Here is a 20,468-nt window from a genome sequence, read left to right as displayed (position 1 = left end):
TTCCGACTATCTAATGTCTAGATTTGAGATATGTTTCATATTTTTAATAGTACTCAGTGTAATTATTTTGAGCCTTAATACTTTTCGAGTAAGTTTCGTTTCGCTTGTAAATTTACATTTAATGGATTGTGTAACATTCCTGTGTTGTTTTATAATTTATATTAATAATTTAAATTGCATATTTTCAGTAACATTGTTTTAACAAATTACAAATTTTAGATTGAAGTTTGTAGAAAAAGTTTTTCAATTTAAATTCTTTTATGTTATTCGGTATAGCATTCGGTGGCTATCTTTTGAATCTAAATTTTAAATCCTTATCCAGGTTTTTTTAATAATCCGAATTTTAAATACTAAATGTAAAAACATTTTATGATAAAAATCGGATTATGCCAAACATTTAATTCATAAAACGTTGCTAATTTAGATTAGTTATAAACACAGTAGCCTTGACATAAATATTTTATTTATATTTTTTATTACTATTTATTAAATTTTTTTTAATATTATTTATTAAAACGACAGCTGATATTAAATTGATTGAAAGAATTTGTCATTACAATGTAATACAGTTTCATCTAAACGATAAGTTGTAGTTAAAATTTCTATAGTAATTTTGTAATAGATTGTAAAGAATCTAATTCAAATTGTGATTTACAAGTTGATTTTTGCACTAAAACTCGTACATTAGCTTTTTCAGATTTTATCATCATCCACATATAATACTGAGGAACTTCCAATAACTTTTATATCAACAAGTATTTCTTTTATATACATGTTCTTAGCCAACTTCATCGGACAAGAAATTACAGATCATTATGATCTCATATTTGCCACTGCGTAAGAAATATCGTAGTTTATTACATTATACAGATATTGTTTTACAAACTCTGCTATCCAACGTGGAAGTTAATACAATACTGTAGTTAATATAATACATACAGTAAATATACGTATGCTGTGAAAGTCATATAAGTATCTTTCTTCCTCAAATTATTAGATCTTCATATTATTATTATATATGTAGATACGAAGTTCAGTGGTACATAACTCCTCTATACATACAAAACTTCATATTATTTCTATTGCTAAGAGGCAACAAGTCTTTTAGTCTGAAGTTTGGTGGATTGTTTGTAGCGTCCTTACCGTTTTTTGCTACGGTATAATATAAAATATTTTATGCTATAATATGTTGAATGTGTTATACTTTAAGATAATTATTAAGAAACAAAATTAATGTCTTTTGTAGCTAGCAAACGCATCCTTGTCTTATTTTATTGTCATCTATTCTACGCGATAATGACGGAGAGAGGTACGTTTCGATTAGTATAGATTATTATAATGTAGATTTAATAAAAAATAATAAATTTTATGTACCACAATTTCTAATTACATTATTGTAAAGAGAATAAATTATAGAATAAAAATTATTTTGTTGTCAATCATAAATGTCTATTTATTTCTTACGTTATAAATTTTAACATATAAAATGATTTATACTCTTTTATCAACATTATTATTTCTAGAAATAATGATGTTACTTTAATCAATACAATGTACTAAGTATGTGTTTTTCGTATATGTGAGTAAGCGCAAAGGATATTGTAATAAACAAATCATGATTTTGGATTTGATATGATTTATTCTCGAAATAATTAACAATTTTGCAAATGCAATAGGCACTTTTATAAGACTCCATTCTAGTATCTTCCTCCCAATAGGCTATCATACATGTTTTATTAGCATATAATATGTAGTAAATATATATAATATTCACAAAATAATTCACATTTTTATGATCATAATTCAATAAAGTTTATATAAAAACCATTTGTATAACAAAAACAGCATTAGGTGCATATATTGGTGTTTGTATTATCATTTTGAGTTCTAAACGTTCATCCTTCATTATTTATCGCCTTTGTCATTGTATTTCAATATTTATTATAGGCATTTAAAATACTTCCAAAATTGTTACATGTTAAAAAGTTAAGATAAATGTGTGTTATAATATTTGTTCTCTGAAGTTTCCAAAATATATAATTGGCGAAAGACTTTAGAAATACGCGCATATACCCCCATGTTTATATTCATCTTCATTCTTTGTTAGTTGTACTTATCTCTAAATTTTATCTACAGTTTCTATTTTATAATTGGCTTCTTACAGACCTTTATTAAGATTAATCCGATTTTTGCATCCAAAGTCTTGTTATTTTTATCATTTGTAAACTAATGATTATTTATGGACTTCATTTCTCTCTTTTTTATCACACTGTACGGCGATGTATACTACATCTTACTGAGCTTAATTATAGATAAGATAATGCTATGTTGGCACGCTCGTCGCATAACGAAATTGATGTACAAAAAGTATATATATGTATATATAATATTACAAAAATATATTTACAATAATTTAAAGTACATAGGTTTTTTCAAAAAATATCCCGTATTTGTCATACACTAAAGATTTATTAATTATATGTTGCAAGATTGATATATTTTGTCTTTATTATCAAAAAAGGGAGACATATACTTTATTTTATCCGTAGACAAAATACGGAATATCTTTATTATCTAATATCTAAAATTCTAAGTTACTATGAGCGGAATTTTCGAGGTACTTAATGTCGTGAATCGATATTTTCAAATGTAATAACTTACACTGTGGCACTTTTCAAATGCGCGTTATTTAAGATTAAGGCACTTTGTATTCTTGCATCGCGACTCTAAAATTTTTATCAACGTAACGACCACATCAACCATATTAACGTTATAAAACTAATCTTGCTGTTTAAAAACAGTGTCGATTTTTGCTGAATAGATCAGTGGTGGGATTTAGTGAATATATATAGATAAATACAATAGGATCTGTATCTTTCTTATTTTGGAATCGTTTTTCTAACAAATAGTTGTAAGTGCTCTTAAGGTCTTCATCCAAAAGTTTTTTTTTTTTACAATTATAATTATATATTAAAATTATAATATTATAATTATTATAATATATTTTATAATGTTATCATAAATATAGGTATAAATAATTATATAGGATGCTGGAAAATGATCTTGTTCCCCTGGTCTCCCCCGAATGTGTTTACATCATTTTTCAACGTGCTGTATTTAAGGTGATTCAGCAGGAGAGATTAATACGAAAAATGATAATCATAATCCTAGTAAAAGAAAGTTCATATAAACATGATTCCAATTCGGAATAGTTTCTGAGATAGAACGAGTTGAAGCAAGATTCTCACTCACTCCACTGAAGTCTTTCGACTTCGCTCTATTGGATTTTTATTTGGAATGAAATGAAGAGTGAAATCTATGCAAATAAAATAAAGACATAAGCATTGTCTGCTCGCATGTTGAATGCTTCTGTGTCTCCATTAAATCCCCATTAGATTATGACCGTATCAGCTTCGATTAGCAACACAAAATCTTGATATACGAACTGCAGCGAAGTTAGCGATTTAATCTTTTAATATTTATATAAGAGTGAGAATTTATCATTGAATTTATTTATATTGCAATATTTTTCTTATTTCCAATATATAAAATAGCTCTATCTGCCATTCCGATTTGGATATAAACTTTTTCCCTTCATCATGATTAATGCTTTTACTTCTTGATTTTTTATCTAAATCTCTCCTTGTATCTATAATTTTTATTATATTTATATTTAAAATTAAATTCTCTAAAAAAAAATATCAAAGAGGGTCTTATTAACCTGCGGAAGAGTATAATCCTACCCAACTTATAATACGTTCATTCCTAAAACAGAATGTTATGCATTTTAGTTACGTCTAGTAACTCGTCGCTAATTGTAAGATACAAATGGTAAAAGAAAAATAATAATTGTTAAAAATCGGGCCAAAAATTACAACTAAATCCCATCACTAGAGTAGATCACTCAAATCAAATTTAAAATTGATTTTATTTAGTTATATCTTTCAATATTTTTTATCACGGTATATACTAAACTTCGCCAAATACATGCATTAGTAACACGAAAACGTGTTACAATTTACAATCACTTCATACTTTACTCAAAACTTAAATCTTTAACAAACCTTTTATAAACTGAAACATATATCGGATAAGAGTCAAGACTGAACCCAGGAATCTATTAATTACGAATCAACCGTTTCTATACAAAGCCACGCTCTATTTTAAATTTTATCAAATGTATTAATTTATTGTTCTCAAAACGAATTACTTCGGATTCTCATTCACAATCTTTAAATATATGAGATAAAGACATATGAGGTGTCAAAATCTGCAAATTATGAATCGACCGCATCTACATGAAGCTATCATCAGCGTCATAAATTTTGCTAAATGTTTCATATTTAATATTTTATATTAAGAGAGTCATGTACCGATTATGATGATAATCAAGTAAATAAGAAATGCCAATACAAGATCGGACTGGATCTTTTGTGTCTAATAATTTTAATATTTTAATTTCATTCAAATTATATATTAAAGATTATATGTTATTAATGTAATAATCAAGTGGAAAACTGTTTAAGCGCGACTGTTTCATCGATCGATAAAACTAATTGATGCTTCTCGTTAATAGACATGGGGTCATTGAATCATTTGTAAATATCTATTTTCTTCTAGTAAAGAGCTAAGCGAAGATGTCATATCATTGACAACCATATTGGCGCTAGCTGGCAAAGGTTGCGGCAACGACAAAGGATGCGTCGAGCTGGAGACGTTGGTCTCGTGGGTTTGAGCGTTGACGGACCAGTTCCTACATTGCTGGACGTACTCCAATGTTCTGCGGTAGGAGTCTTGTCGCATACCTTGAGGCGGCTTTATCGGCGAGCCTTGTTGCGACTGGCTAATATCTCTGCATTGTATTTCCGGCAACGGTCCACCATGTTGATCGTGATAACATTGATTTCCATAAGTCCATGCGCAATTGCAGTTGTACTGAGCAGGAGGATTCGTGCGAGTTTGACAATTATGCGCGCAGGTTTGTTGCTGCTGTTGCATTCTGCAGTTAGTCTGCTGAGCGTTACAAAGTTGTGGTGACGTTCTCTTTGACCCGCCGCTACCGTCGTTGACCTGCCGATGCGCACCACTGGGATGAATACAGTTGTTGACTTGCAGGCAGGGCGCTGTGGCCGATTGTTGAGTCTGCTGTTGACAGCTTTGAAGATTTGTCGTGAGCGTATTTATCGGTTTCCCCTGGTTCGCATGATTCAATTGAGAACAATGGGGTGACATCGGACCGCACTGATTAGCCACTGGAGACTGTTGGGCAGAGTGTACGTTGGGCATTTGACTGTTGGACGTTGCCATAGGCCTCGTACATTGACCAGAGGATTGGCTGCACTGAGCGTTCGGATGAGCAATAGCTGGCGGATTGGTCATGGGCGCAGTCTGCTGAGTGCAATGCGGCGATAATTGCTGACAATTGTTCGTTAGCCGCATCTGTACGGTGTGATTGGATGATGTGCAAGTCTGATTAGAATGATGACCGGCTGGGCCACCGGTGCCATTGCAGTTCGCGTTCATTTGACCCGCGCAACCGTAACCCGAATAGTAACCATGATGCGAGTGGTTCTGAGGACAATTTCGGGAAAGTTGGGCAGAGTTCTGGGGCAGGTTTTGCGGCGCGTGCTGCGGCGCTAACGCGCCAGCCGCGGGAGATGTCAACGGCTGATCGCTTAAGTGAGCCGAGGCATAATGAGAACTCGGTGACATGACTTGACCCGCGGCTGGACTTGCCACTTGTCCGCCAGTGACTTGAGACCCATAATTTGGCGGCGGGCAATACTGCGACGGAGGTTGAGTCGTACGTGAATTCGGACACTGGCCGTAAGACGCAGACGAGGGATTTTGATAGTTCGGACAGGGTTGTTGAACGACTTGCTGAGAAGAATAACAGTTCTGTTGATGTGACTGATGCGATTGGTTGTAATTGCACGTAGGCTGCACCTGTCGCTGATAATGCAGAGGATTCGTGCATATCGGCGATTGGCAGATCGGTAGAGGACTACCGCGATAACTGACTTGATTTCCACCCGCTTGAACCTATAGTGACAATATCAATTTCGAGATTTTAAAAAAAATTAGCATGAGAGAAATATATTACGGATCTGAATAGTTTAAATAACACACCAGCATGATTACCTGATTCAAATACTGCATCATTTCGTCGGGAATAACTAGCTTGTTTTCCACCATTTCACCTTCGCCCACTTCATCCAGAATCACCTCCTGATTGGGATGAAGCTCGGGCTGAAGCTCGGGCAGCTGTGCCGATCTTGGCCTGAGCGGGATCGGAGGAGAAGTCCTTTGGGCCGGGTTACTACGAATGGGTTCGGACATTCGTCGGTCACTCGACGGTTGAGTACAATGACCGCTCGGATTATTCCAGTCGCTTGGCATCCCCTGAATGCTCTGCATAAAAATGTTACGTAGTTTAAAAATCACTTTCTGTCTTTCTATACGACAATCGTAGGCACGAGGCATACCTGTAGGGACATATTTTGCGTTTGAACGACAAGATTATTCGTCGAGTAAGGCCCCTGAAGATGATTCTGATCGATCCTGCTAGAAGCGGTGCTCATCTGGCTGCTTCGCCTAGACGTACCCGGACTGATCGGATCGTAGAAGCTCTCCGGTCCTGGGCCCATTCTAACGGCGCTAACGACACTCGCCTGGCTGCTCCTTCGGCTACTGAGATCCGCCGATCTCATACTGCCGTAATAAGTGCTGACGGTGCTGTTGCTGTCCCTTCGCGGCTCACCGAACGGCTGCAACCTCAGTTGAAGATCCGACAGACTTGTCTGCCGTGTCTGGCCGCCGCCACCCTCCATCTTCAAATCGGTAATCCTCTTATTGAGGTCACCGATATTACCCTGAGGTACGACACCGTGAATCCCGCGCATGTTCGCTACGCCGATCGGCATGTTCGGCATGCCTTTGACGTTCAGTCTTCCTTTCAGCCGATTTCTCGACGTGGGTGCCGGCACTTGCAATTGCTGCTGCGATTCCATACCGCCGACCTGTGAATAATCGAGACAGTGTCATCCTTGACAAGAGTCGAGGTCGAAGAACATCAAAAGATATATAAGCATAAAAAAGGCAAGCCTTAAAAAGTTCATTCTGTGTTAGAACGCTTCTCTTATCTAGCGAAATCCATACATGTTTCTCGAGCGATCCTCGAAAGCTTTACCATGGCGCGTAGCGCTACAGGAAGATCGGCGATGTCCAAGTCGTCGGGTTCCTCGTTCCACGGTTCTTCGGCGAGGGCGATTCCGTCACCGGTGAGAGCGCCCATTCCCGCGACCTCGTCGTTACAACCACCCACCAGCGGACTACCCTGCTGCTGCATGATCCCGGGCGGACTGTTCGCCTCGCTCTCGGATTTGACGCTGGGACTTGAGAGGCTGGGTGTCTTCGGAGGTAAATCCTCACTCCTGCTGGGGCTGTTACCTCCCGCGCCGGCCTCGTCGCTGCCACCGCCGTCACCACCGTTGCCGCCCTTGTGCTTCTTGTTCGCATAAAACTCGGCGCCGTGAACAGTCTTAACGTGCTTCCTCAACGACGACGGATCCGTGTACCTCTTCGTACAGCCGGGAGCTTTGCAAATGTACGGTTTCTGGACAAGAAAAGACAATTAAATAGATGTAGAATTTTCAGGCAATAATTACTGCTGATCGTTCGACCTATCATGAGCCAAGAGACAATCAGATGATGACTACTAATCCACGAAATTAATATGTTATCTAGCACTTGTACCCGTCTTTCGAAACTTTAAAAAAATATATTTTTTTCTTTTTACAGATAGAAAGAAAAAGGATAATACCTCGCTGGAGTGCGTTCTGTTTTGATGCTTTGCTCTATCGCTGGCGTTGCTGAAGGCTTTGCTGCAGCCAGGATACTCGCAGGTGTACGGTTTCTCGCCGGTATGAGATCTGAGATGAGTCTTGAGGTTCTCCAGTCGCGAATAGGCTTTGAAGCAACCCTCGAACTGTATTCAAAACAATTTTTAATTTATACATAGCTCTGCAATACTATTATGTGATATAAAAATACAGATTAAGTACAATTCTCGAACACGCTATTCGATAACCAGTGTAGATATTGAAAGCAATGAAAAAGAATACGAAGAGAAAAAGAAAACAAGCATTTAGAGAACGCTATATGCTATATTAAAAAGTATTCGCGTCCTCACAGTTTCACATCGCTAGTTAGCAATTGAATTAATAGCTACGCGTTTCTTCTAATAGTTCATCAAAGCGAAATCGTGCGCGATTCAATCTCTTGCCCTAATCTAATCATCAGCGATATTTATTTACTTAATAATTTCTCACCGTGCCGCGTCGTCGTATACATATTTCCCGCGTCGCGCCAACGTACGCGGTACAGTCCGTGACCATATTTCGAAGCGCCGATAAGTTCACACCGCGCCGCGCGCGTTTCACGGTACGCACCCCACGACGCGATCGCTCCGATTTTCGCGTTCGTTTATTCATCCGGGGCGAATCTCGAATACGAATGAGTGCCGAGGACATCGAATTTAAAGGCGTTGATCATTTTCGTCGTACGAATCGACTCGGGCAGCCGCTCGATTAACAGCATTTCATGATTGGAGTTGCGTCGTGTCCGGAGCAGCACCTGAAGCACCGTTTCGGTAACCATTTTCTAATATACGTATTTTCGATATTTTGCTCGTTTAGCGAGAGCTCGTTCGGAAAACGCGAAAAGATGTCGAGAGACAAGCTGTCGCGACGGTGTTTAATCGAAACGCATAATCTCACGGAGAAAATTTTATAGTAAATATTACTATGGTGTCGCACTAGCTGCGGACCACCGAGGAATTTCAAGTTAAAATACTATAATTATTGTTTTAAAAACGATTAAATAACGTAATTTTTACCATAAACATAGTAATTTAACTTAAAATCCCTCGATGGTCCGCAGCTAGTGCGACACCATAGTAATATTTACTATAAAATTTTCTCCGTGCTCGCTTGTCTCCCGTTGACGGACGCGTCGAGATTTCTCAGAATTTCGATCGAGAACGCGTCGCGCATAACAAGTCGGCAGTGACGAATGCATGGACGAGCGATCGCCATGACGATCATCCTTTACATCCTTAATTAATCTGTTCGCGCGCGATTTTCAGTGCTCGTAATTGTCGACGTCTCCGTCAGAAGAATTCGCTCACGGACACGCATGTGCGTTACTCGAGCCGAGTCTGTGATTGAACGTCGAGGGCGTCGGATAAATGCAGAAACGATCGATTCGCGATGGAATTGTGGTACGCAGACATCGACGGATTGGTCGAGATGAACGCAGCTTGTCGACGACGGTGAGTCTTTTAAGAAACCTTTTTTAGAAGTGGATTTGCGAAAAATTACTTTAAGTAAGAATAAAGCAATATCTCTTCTCTTTTAATTCCGGATTCTCGAAAATTTACAAAGTATAAAATTAATTTAAATTGTATAGAAAAAGAGTTTCTCTTCTTTTTTAATTTTGTCTTCTAAAAATTTTGTAAAATGCATAATTAATTCAAACAGGGATAAAAAATATTCTCTTTGAATTCTCTTCAAAATTTTGCAAAGTATAAAATCATAATTTGAATAAGATGGAGAAAAATACTTCTCTTCTCCTTTAATTACATTTTATCGAAATTTTGTAAAGTAAGCAATAGAAACAACTTAAATAGGAATAAAAAATTATTTTAAAAACCTTTTAAAATTATTTAGAATTATTATATTAGAAAGATTAAATATCCACATGATAACAAATTCTTTCAAGATTATCTTTAGAGTTTATACGCGAAATACATAATACAAATCTGTTGTTCATATAAATTAAATATTTTTCTTGACACTTGTATGTACCAATTTAATTTTTACTTATTTTTACATATTATCTATACATGTATTATATCTTGTGTATTCTTTATGCATGTATATGTATTTTGCGCGTGCGACTGACGAGAAATTATTCTTTGTGGAATACGTAATATTTTTGCGTACATTAATGCTGACGTGTTTCGTATTTTATATGTAATTTTATTCAAAGTTATCGAAGAAGCGCAAACATAAATCTAATAAAAGAGAGGTTGTGCTTATTATTAAATCATGAAATAACAGATATCACATTATGTTTAGCGTAATTTCACTCTTTCATAGCATATCGCTATAGAAATAAAACTATCACTAAGGATAAAATTTACAAAAATTATTTTATACAAATATACTCAATTAATTAATTAGTACTTCAATTAAATTGGGGTATTAATTCAATTAAATACTCCAACAAATTAATACTCTAACAATAAGTTCTACAATCGATTGCTATTTTTATTTAAATGTTTTTAATAGCTAACAGTGAAAAGTCAAATAAAACGCGCTCTGAAATAATGAATAGCGATATTTACGAAATTTCTTAAAGTCACTCCGCCAGCATTTACAGCGCGTTGTGATTGATTAATACAAAAAATTTTCGCGGTCGGGAGAAACAAGTAAGTACTTTACTTACGGTACACTTGTGTGGTTTTTCACCCGTATGCCTTCTCATGTGCACGACCAACATGTACTGAGCCTTGAAGGGTTTTTCCTCCCTCGAGCATTCCTCCCAACCGCAAACAAAGCTCTTCTTGTTGGCGTGTATGTGATCGTTGTTGATATGTTTCACGAGATCGTCCTGGTTTGAAGGGAGATGCATGCCAGATTAATGTGGATAAGACCGAGGCTTCTCGCTGAGATATATAGAGATAGTACGATATCGTTATATCTTTAACTCTCTTTTTCCCTTTCTCTTTAAATAATTTATAAAGAAATACCTCAACGTCGTGTAAAATTGATTATTCCCATTAACATTCTGCTCGATGCTCCGAAAATCGCGTAGGAATTGTAATTATTCGCGTCGCTCTTAGCGCTCGCTTATTGACGAAGAAATAAATGATTAAGATATCGTTGCACGTCCGTATATTACCTGTGTAGGAAATTCGAGACCGCAGTCCCTCCAATGACAATTCGTTTCGATAAAGTCACCAGGTTCGTCTCTGAGATCCTCACTAGGACTAAGACCTTGAGGGTGAGTCGGTGGGGCGGTAGTGGTGGTCGCGTTGGTGGTCGTTGTCGCCGGTTCCCTCTTGACTTTGGTAGCGGCCCGCCTTGAGGAAGTGTCGGCCTCGGCCGTCACCGAGCGAGTCGATGATTCCGACGCTTTTCGACATGACTCTACGCTCTATACGTGAAAAAGAGTGAGATAAAGATAAAATTAAATAAATATCGTATTTTAATACATACACACACACATATATTTCTTTTATCTATTATTCAGATGCTCGGAGAATTTGAGATCGTGAATGTAATGCTTGTAATTTCAATAGTAGAGTATTTTCAAGTGGACACAGTTTACGCAATTACATTCAAGTTCCAATCGCTCATTAATTATAGTAATTATATCAATTTATCATGAATTCATATCGGCGCACGATGCATGCAATTTTGCAATTATCACGTTTGTGAAACGCAGTGATTCGGTCGATTGTTGCAAACCCCCATACATCGCTCATGTTGCTACTCTTTCCTCCTTTTGGTCTTACGTACTCTCTCTCTGATAGAGACATAACTCCAAATACTTAATTAAACGTGTGTATGTGCAGGTTTCTCCACATCTGCACTATGTTGCGATACAGATTTATAGACGATAAGTATTCAAGCGCTGGCTAAGCTATATTCGAAAGTAGATCAATAAAAATTAGAATAGAATGTAAATTATATGTTACATTTTTAACATTGTCACTTAATGTAAGCATTTTTAGGAATATTCTAATTGCTTCTTGCTACCACACGCGTAATAATTTAAGCAGAAATTCAGTTCAAGTTAATTAATCAGTTTTACAAATAAGTATTAGCAGAGATAAAAGTAACAAGAGCATGATAAAATGTTTTTAGTAACGATATATTTCTGAGTAGAAAAAACTGATGATACATGAGAGAGCTATTAGTATCCTAAGAATTTTTTTTTACGTGACAACTTTAATATTTTGCGATAATTTGGCTTTGCTTCTGCGTTTTTAAAATATACAATATAAATGACGCGTCATAATTAATGAAATCGAAAACGCGAATACATTTGAACATTTTGAAAGGTAATCAAAAAGATTAAGATAAATATAAAAAACTGTTTAATTTCTTACTATACAGCACAGTATATAGCTCTCATAAAAAATATCGCCTAAACATGGATCGCGAGAGTTCCCGTTCGTATATAAGTACGCGACACGCGTATACGAGCACGACGACAACGGAACACGACGATGGAAAGCAAAATGCAAACCGATGCAAATCACGCCGGTAAACTTTACAGCGTGTGGACGCGGGGCAGAAAATGAAAACGCCGCGCCTACGTCGGCGAGCGCGCGGATGCAAATAAATCAGCGCGGGTCCGCCGCGACGATGGCGGTAGAGAGGAAACGACAAAGACGAGGAAGCGACGGACCTGAGTAAAAGAAGGAGGAAAGGATCGGCGGGAGGGAAAATAAAGGTGCGTTAGGGAGGGGGTGGAATCGGACGAAATAATGTGCGCGAGATTGCTTGTAACCCGAGGACCCTCTCGCGAGAGAGTAACCCAATCTTTTTCTCCGTCTCTCTTTTTCTCTCCCTCTCTCGCCTCCTCTGTCTTCGTCGTTCCATTGTCGCCCATCGTTAGACGAAGCCAACGGGACGTAGCTAAGAAAGGTCGAGCGGGCATTTGATGGGGGGAGGGGGTTACGAGAGTACGATTATTTATTCCCAATGAATATCGATGACGGGCCACCGAGTGTATATCGTCGTACCCTCGATTCGCAATAACGATCGAATGGCACTCCCGGGTCGCTATTGCGAGCATATTGCGCTCTCCTCCTGACCGGAATTAACGTCTATGCGCCACAATACGTTCGTTGAATCTAATGCCGATTAAACCGTGCTTGCCGTCAAAATGACTTAATTACTAGTATATTTAACGAGACTCTATTCGTTATTTGCATCGAAAAACGTCGAATTTTGGAGCTTAAGTTAGCGGCGGCAGGTGACATTTTTAGTCTTCTCGTTTTTTGTTTTTTTTTTCCACTTACCTCACTTTTCGGGGGCACTCCAACTCCGTGCGGGCTGAGCGTCGCCGACGACGTGGAATGAGGCGGCACACCGGGGTACAATTGCGAATGAGAGGACAGTCCGTGGGTATGGGGGTGAGAATGAGGATGCGGCGGTGGCGGCGGTGGTGCGGGTGGCTGCAAGGAGTGCGTGTGAGGTAAAAGCGCCGCCGCGGCCGCACTCCTCAAAATGTGGGCCTGTAGCTGCTGCAGGTGCGGCGCCATGCTGGGATGCATGCCTAACGCTGGACTCATTGCTGCGACACAATGCAGATCGATTAATTACTGGTATATATGCCAGAGAAGTAGGAATTATTTAATAGAGAACGCTTCTTCTCCTTATGATTATTTGGTAATGTGATATTTGCTTCGCGGTTATAACGTCAAAAATGCAATAACTTTGCAACAGCAATTCATTTAAAATAAAAAAAGACTTTCAGATGTTACGTGATGCAAGTATTTAAAGGATACCCGAGAATTTACGAATATTTGGCGATTGGTGAGTGATGATGCTTAATGCTTTACACGAATCGCTCGAATATGGTTGCAATAGGAGAATAACAACGAAATCGGACCGCATGTCCGTTCTTTTGACAGTCCGAGCACGACACGCCGGACTTCCGGCACGTAGGCTAAGCTTGCATTTCAATCGCGAGCCTCTGTTACGAGACCATAAAGTAACCGTGCGTAGGTAGGAACTGTACTATTAGATTGTGCATACATGGTAACTCGAATAAGTTCGTATTTGTCCGAATGCAATTTCTTATAAATTTATATATTAAAATTATATTTACATTATTCTTTTATCATTATAATTATCGGCATAGCTTTGGTTGAATTAAGAATAAATATTATAAACGATTGAAATACTATCAGTGAATTCTGGTGAATTTAATTTCCATTAGCTATGGTACAAATGTAAATTAGGATCGCTGAAAAGTGTACAGGGTGAAAGCGAGATGGATAGGAAAGGGTGACGAAGATAGAACGGTGCAGGTGATGTGTATTTCACAATGGTGTATGCATCGAAGGCAAATTTAACGAGCAGGAACATCCTGCGGGTATTCGACGATGCAACGCCGACAAACGACTGGCGTGCCACGCCGTCTGAATTTTAATTCGTTAATTACTTCATTTAATCGCAAATTACCGGGCGTTCTTAACTCGCAAGCAAGAAGGTTCCCGCCTATATAATGGCTTTATGTGCACTGGTACTGTAATACGTCGCCGCCTATCATCCTCGATCGTTCCTCAAAAGCGTACCTGCTCGCTAGAGCGACAATGTATCCCTTAATGTACATTTACCCTTTAATCCTGTCATCAGAATTTATTATTTGCTATAATTCATGTCTCATAAGCTATCTTATAAGTCATGTCGTATCTTGATGCCCAACGCATATTTGAATAATCATTAAAAGAATTAACTCTCTTTTATGATAGAAATTTTCCAAAGTTGTTCAATATCCGACTGATTGGAATTGTAGGCGGATATTTTACTTACCAGCGGAGAGATGTCCGTAGCTTCCGCTCGCGCTACTACTTCGTGAACCGTTGACGATGGACGCCAAGCTATTAGGGCTAAATCGAATCATGCTGTCGATGTCGAACCTGTCCGAATACGGTGAACTGCTCAACGCTCTTTTCCGACTCGCCCTGATCGCTGAGGCTCGCGGACTTCCTAGTCGCGACGATGCTGAAACTGAAATTTAAGGAAAGATGAATTTAACTTGACATTTGTAAATAGAAACTTCCAACTTCCAGTCTCCAATTACGTTTTCGATCTCACTCGCTCGCCATTCCTATGTCAAACAACTTGACAGAATTTACAATTTAATTACCACTATCATGTGCTAACATTGGAAGCCTTGGAACGCGCATTTTTGGCATTCGCTGAGGTGGTAATCGGGTACATAGGTAGGAAGAAGTCAGATGGAAAGTGGAGAAAAACTAAGAACGTTAAATGTACGGAGAGAGAGAGAGAGAGAGAGAGAGAGGGAGAGAAGCGAGAGTCGAGAAGACCGAAGGAGAGAGCCCGATCTTGTGGCTTGAACATTTTAGCGGCGATTTGCCTGCGACCGCAGCGTAACGACGTAATATACAAACCACTTTCTTAAGAGCGTGGTGGCGGCTCGCTTGTACGTACCATCGTTGGTTACATGGTGGCGGTTACGCTCTCTCGTCCTTCTCTCGGCACTGTCAACTCTCTCTTTCTCTCTCTCTCTCTCACTCACTCACTCTCACTCTCTTTCTCTCCTCCTGTCCTCCCCCAACCAGATTTCTTGCTCTACCGTCGCGGGATTAAGCCGCGAGTGCTCTCTACTTCGCTTTCGTACCCCTTTTTCTTCCACTATTCCTTCTCGTCCTCTCCCTCCCCTCCCTCTTTACCCTTCTTCTTCTTCTGTGTAAGGAGCAACGCGATACACAGAAGACAAGCACGAGAAGCGAGCCTACCCTTCTCCTCGGTTTCCACTCGGTTGATCGCTCGTTCGCGCACAACGGGTATAGAGTTACTCGCAGTTGGAGATCCCCTTGCTCGCCTTCTCCTCTCATTTTTTTTATTTGCAAAACCCGCTCTCCTCCTCCTTGTCTCGTCGCGCCGGCCTGCACGGAGGGCTGTGCTTTGTCCCCTTCATCGGTTATTAATTCGGTCAATGATCAAATTTACGGTGGTCAACGGCGGCGGTGGCGGCGGAACGAAAACCGACGGCTTAAACTGCCGTGCGGTTTTTCCGCATGACGTGAGATGCATGCTCAATGAACGATTTATCGGCTCACATTGCTACACTTGCTTTCACGTGAGTTTGTTGCCGCAGTTTCCTAGGTATTATAATGCTCGACTGGCATTTACGATTGTGTACGTTGTGTTATACGTTTTCCAAAAAATGCATCAAATCGAATTGACGATTAAAATACATATAAAAAAATGTATCATACGACGATCGAATACCCAGATTCTTTCGCGTCGTCTTCTTCGCAACAGGAATCGATTATCGTATCCGCCGAGACCAAAAAGTTGGCCCTACCATATCCGGTTCGCGTCGCGTCGCACACAGTTCTCGCTGACTTTAATGAATATGCGAATGTGGATCCTCCTTCGTTCCTTACCGTTCATCCCTCGCTCGGTCTACGAAAGTACCCTTCCCCCCGCGAGGGTTCCAGGACCCCGACACGCTCGATAAGTTTCAACTCCTCTCTTCGCTCCCTCGCACAGGTCGAACATGGGATTGAGACATGTAAATTGGTGCAATCGTGCACTCCGATCGGCGCGGCTCCTACGATACTACTACGCGAGGCATGCCACGGCAACTACAGCGCTTTTCAAATTTTCTGTTTATTGTGCTGAACTGAAGATCGATCGTTTCAACTCTTAGTTTCGTGTATCTTAAATTCACTTATCAAGTACATTATAATCAATATTTAAATTATTTTCATCGTTATTTCGCAGAAATACCTTTCTGCTACACTGCAAAGGATTTAATATTCAACGTTTTAATCGCTCAAATATTTTGACGTTAAGATAGACAGAAAATTTCAAATGCTCGATTTACAATACTATGATTGTTGAAAACACACGGATGTAAGTATGTGAAAACGTATGTGAAAATTGGGCATAGCGAAGAGATTGAGTCCGAATTAGAAAGAGAAGATAAAGAGGGCGGGAAGAGGAAATGTGAGACAACCTGTAGGGTAGGCGCTAAGGTGTTAATGAGGTCGTGTCGCTCCGAGTCGATTCAATTATGCGGCGGTGGCGGCTAACGAGGCCCCGTTTACCCTTTCGGTCGTCTTTTAGCCTCTCGGCTTCTTAACCAGTCGATCTCCTACCTGCCGGTAGTGCCACTACACCTATGGGGCTAGGCACGGCACACATAACTCAGTCACACGTACACACGTCAGCGTGGACATTAAAGATAGGATACATGTTATTGGACTTACCATCAATGGAGAACGGGAATTCGGACGATGCGAGGGTGCTGGCAGGACCTGCCGCGTGTAAGAGGTACTCGGGCCCCAAACCACCCAGTCCTGAAAATAAAGAAAAAAAATAAGAAAATATTCGCGTAAAACATAGCGACGGATTGCGAAATAGACACCATTCCGGTCGTCGCTCGAAGAGGGAAGTAAAAGCGCGTTATTACCACGACACAGATCACGCGCGATGAATCAGATTCGAAGCGCTTTTGTACGCTGGAGGAGAGACTTCCGGCGGAAATGCGGGTCCCCTTTACGGGGCCTTCCGATTCGTCGTTTGTCATAGAAGAGGTAACGGATAGTTCTTGTACTCTGCTCGCGAACGCTTCTATCTGAACCTATGTGTACATATATGGTCAGATAATTACCGTGTAGTGAGGTGTTGGGACTGTGCGTGGAGGCCTGGAGTTGATGGTAGAGGTGGTCCATGTAGTTGATCCGGTAAGCGGGATGTAGGGCCGTATGTTCCGCGAGGGGATGACTTCTACGTAGAAAATCACCACCGGAAGTCCCGTTGCCGGCAGTCCCACCTCCACCGCCGCCTCCACCACCTCCGCTGCCGCTTCCGCCGCCACCCCCGCTGCCGTTACCGGGTGTTCCAATTGCCGTCGAGCTGGATAATCTGAAAAGCGTAAACGTGAACGTAAGGTTAATCGAAAATGTTAAGTTAATTCGTTCACGTCTATTAAAAGAACGAAATACATTTTCAGAAATTGCTAATAGATCACGGTGTAAATGCCGGTTCTCTATCCCCTGCATATCTCCCCTCTCATTAACGAAACGTATTTCTACCGGGACGTTTGTGATTTACAGCGAGGAGTGAGAAAGAAAAGCATTCTTGTTTGACGGATGAAATTACGACACACTTCGTGAACGCGACAAATGGCGCGTGTCTCTTCGTCAAAGCTCCTATTCGCGTCGCTTCTTGACGGAGACAGGTGTCTTCCGTCAATGGCACGGCCGTATGATCAAAGTATAACTTTGTTCGCGGGATAAGATAATGCGTTTTTGTTTGTCATTCTCGCTGACGTCACAATGCGCGCGCTCGTTCGCTTCGAGGAACGGTGGACCGTGATCCAGAAGAGAGGAAACAAACCGCGCCGCGAAAGAGGCAGGCGCGTCTCGTTTTGAATGATGGCAATTCGCCACGCTCGAAACATCGAGAAACGATGCGTGTCCGGTGCCTTCAAAGATCCTCTTCCTCGACGTCCGAGTTCTTCCGCACTCAAACTCTACTAACGACAGTCACGTGCGAGTAGAGCTGCGTCTTTCAAGACAGTTAAGAACCGCGCTTATATCCTTCATATTAAATATTACAATAAACCAGTATATTTACAAATCAGTGCGCACAAACTTATCTGCAGTAATAAGTTTTTTTAATGCTAAAACATACAAATCACGAGAAAGGTCCATTGTATTCTCCGAAAAATTTCAAGCATCAAGAAATAATCACGAAAGTATTTTTCTTTGAAGTACCACTTTTTACTCTTTTTTAAAGTTTCTCATAAACATGTCATCGTCCTGATCCATGAAAATTCGTGATCAACGTCAGGTAGCCCGTGTTTGCATTAAATCCCATCAACATCGTCACATTTAATAATAATTAAAACAGGTCAAAGCTTCTCATCGAGATCACGAGAAAACGGAAAATTTCTTAGCTAATCGAATCTCGTGGTCAAACGGAAAGAAGAGTGCTGTGTGTGGAAAAAAGCCCTAATATCAATACAAATATAAAGGTTTAATTAGCTGGCGGTGATTACGGTGCGTCGCGAATGATAAAGTAAATAGCATCCTGCGGAACAAGGACGGAGGGAACGATTGGCGCGTGTCGCAACGTTTTAAGGCGGATTACGATGTTTGAGTCGGTCGCTGTCTAAATATTGGCTCCGCGCTTCCACGAGTTTGCTGAGTAAAGACAACCGGGTCGGCTGTTTGACTTTGCTCAGTGTCCACGGATTTTGATTACTGCCTGTTGGCTGCCCGCTTACACTGCATGGTCGAACGTGTTAAAACATTTGTCGCGATACTCGTTGACAGGTCGAGGAATCTCTCAATTCCGCATTCGTTCTCGTGGCCACTAACGGCAGAAAAAGATGCGAAAACACTTTACGCTACTAGCGCTTTTGAACCAGACACCAAAGATGGCAAATTATTAAATAATTAAGATTATTACAATAATATTAATCAACTTATGCAAAATAATGAATACATATTAGCATCGAGTCGATCACGACGAATAATCCTTTCCCAGCGATTTAATAATTTCCTCTAATAAAGCGGCGACGCCGGAACAAAAATTAGAACGCTTTGACAGGCTGCTTAGTATAGTGGATCCCGTAAAAAAGTCGACTGAAAGAGAGAATCAGGAGGGACCATTACAATGAAAACATCGTCGACTCCGCCGGGTTTGGCATACTCGTGTTCCCCGTTTTTTCTTTTCGCACCGAGAGAGAAATGGCCGAAAGAGAGACGGAGATTGAGAGTTCTCATAGTGGAAACGGAGAAGGAAAGGAATGGAAGACAGAGAGAGAAAGAGCGAGCTGTGTCTATTTCCAATCCTGCTGACTGCCAGATGACTCGAGGTATGGTTCTGCCTCTGGCTGCTGTCCTTCCTTCCTTTTCTACTACTTGCCTCCTTCTCCCTTTGCAGCCACCGCTTTAAGCGTCTGTCACACACCGTCCGCGAGTTTTTAAAATATCCATGCAACCGCGACGACACATATCCGACGTGCCAGATTTATTTTCTCCGGTGAAAGAAGAGTGTGGGATATAAAAATCGTAAGAGCAAAATATTTCTTGCAAAAAGTACTTCAAATTAAAATCAGTTATTTCATCTAAGACGATAGCGACATAAAAGGACATAAAATTTTCATTTGTATTAATAATCGTTCGGATCGTTTTTTAGGTCAAACCATATATTCAAGACACGCGTATATGGTGCGGTGCGAGAAAAAAAATTATTTTTTCCTTCCTCTTTCTTTTGCCTTGCCGTACCTCTTATTTTCACTCTTCTTTGTTACCGTCCCCTCGAAATTCGGGCTCTCCGTCTCGCGCACGCGATTCATCCGCGACTTTCTTCTTCTTCCACTCATTGCCACGCCACGGCTTTCCGTCCCCGTCGAAACAGCCCCCCACCGACAGATAAAACTCGAGTCGTTAACTCGACACGCCGGAAACCGACACATCTATCTTTATCTACGACCCATCCGCCTCGGGAACCCAGGGATCTTCTTGAAATTCTTATGGCCACCGCTCGTTCCTTCTCGGCGACGCGCTCGACTATATTAAAATCGTTCATGTCCGATCTTTCTTTCGAAGTTTAGGCTCTTACGGTCATTTTTCGTATGTGGTTTCTAAATCAAATGCGATCTGGATTAATACGGGC

General features: G+C 40.1%; 2 protein-coding genes across 2 annotated transcripts; one reads left to right on the top strand and one right to left on the bottom strand.

The window, feature by feature from the left end:
- The first annotated feature begins 12 nt into the window (after positions 1–12).
- Positions 13–1,321, top strand: LOC112461734. The gene is made up of 4 exons (XM_025027101.1): positions 13–88; positions 689–837; positions 1,025–1,157; positions 1,247–1,321. Exons 1-4 carry the CDS (start codon positions 14–16, stop codon positions 1,295–1,297), a joined length of 408 nt encoding a protein of 135 aa, XP_024882869.1. The 5' UTR covers position 13; the 3' UTR covers positions 1,298–1,321.
- A 1,214-nt stretch (positions 1,322–2,535) lies between these two features.
- On the bottom strand, positions 2,536–20,175 carry LOC112461732 (transcriptional activator cubitus interruptus). The gene is made up of 12 exons (XM_025027098.1): positions 20,078–20,175; positions 17,452–17,705; positions 17,048–17,137; positions 14,616–14,813; positions 13,097–13,371; positions 10,966–11,220; positions 10,510–10,674; positions 7,823–7,987; positions 7,190–7,615; positions 6,486–7,019; positions 6,142–6,411; positions 2,536–6,042 (listed from the first exon to the last, which is right to left on the bottom strand). The coding sequence occupies exons 1-12, from the start codon at positions 20,173–20,175 to the stop codon at positions 4,585–4,587; spliced, it is 4,188 nt and encodes a 1,395-aa protein (XP_024882866.1). The 3' UTR covers positions 2,536–4,584.
- Between the last annotated feature and the right edge of the window lie 293 nt (positions 20,176–20,468).

Source organism: Temnothorax curvispinosus, unplaced genomic scaffold, assembly GCF_003070985.1.
Source record: "Temnothorax curvispinosus isolate PA1 unplaced genomic scaffold, ASM307098v1 QBEX01011708.1, whole genome shotgun sequence".
Classification (NCBI taxonomy): domain Eukaryota; kingdom Metazoa; phylum Arthropoda; class Insecta; order Hymenoptera; family Formicidae; genus Temnothorax; species Temnothorax curvispinosus.
This window is presented reverse-complemented; position numbering and strand designations above follow the sequence as displayed.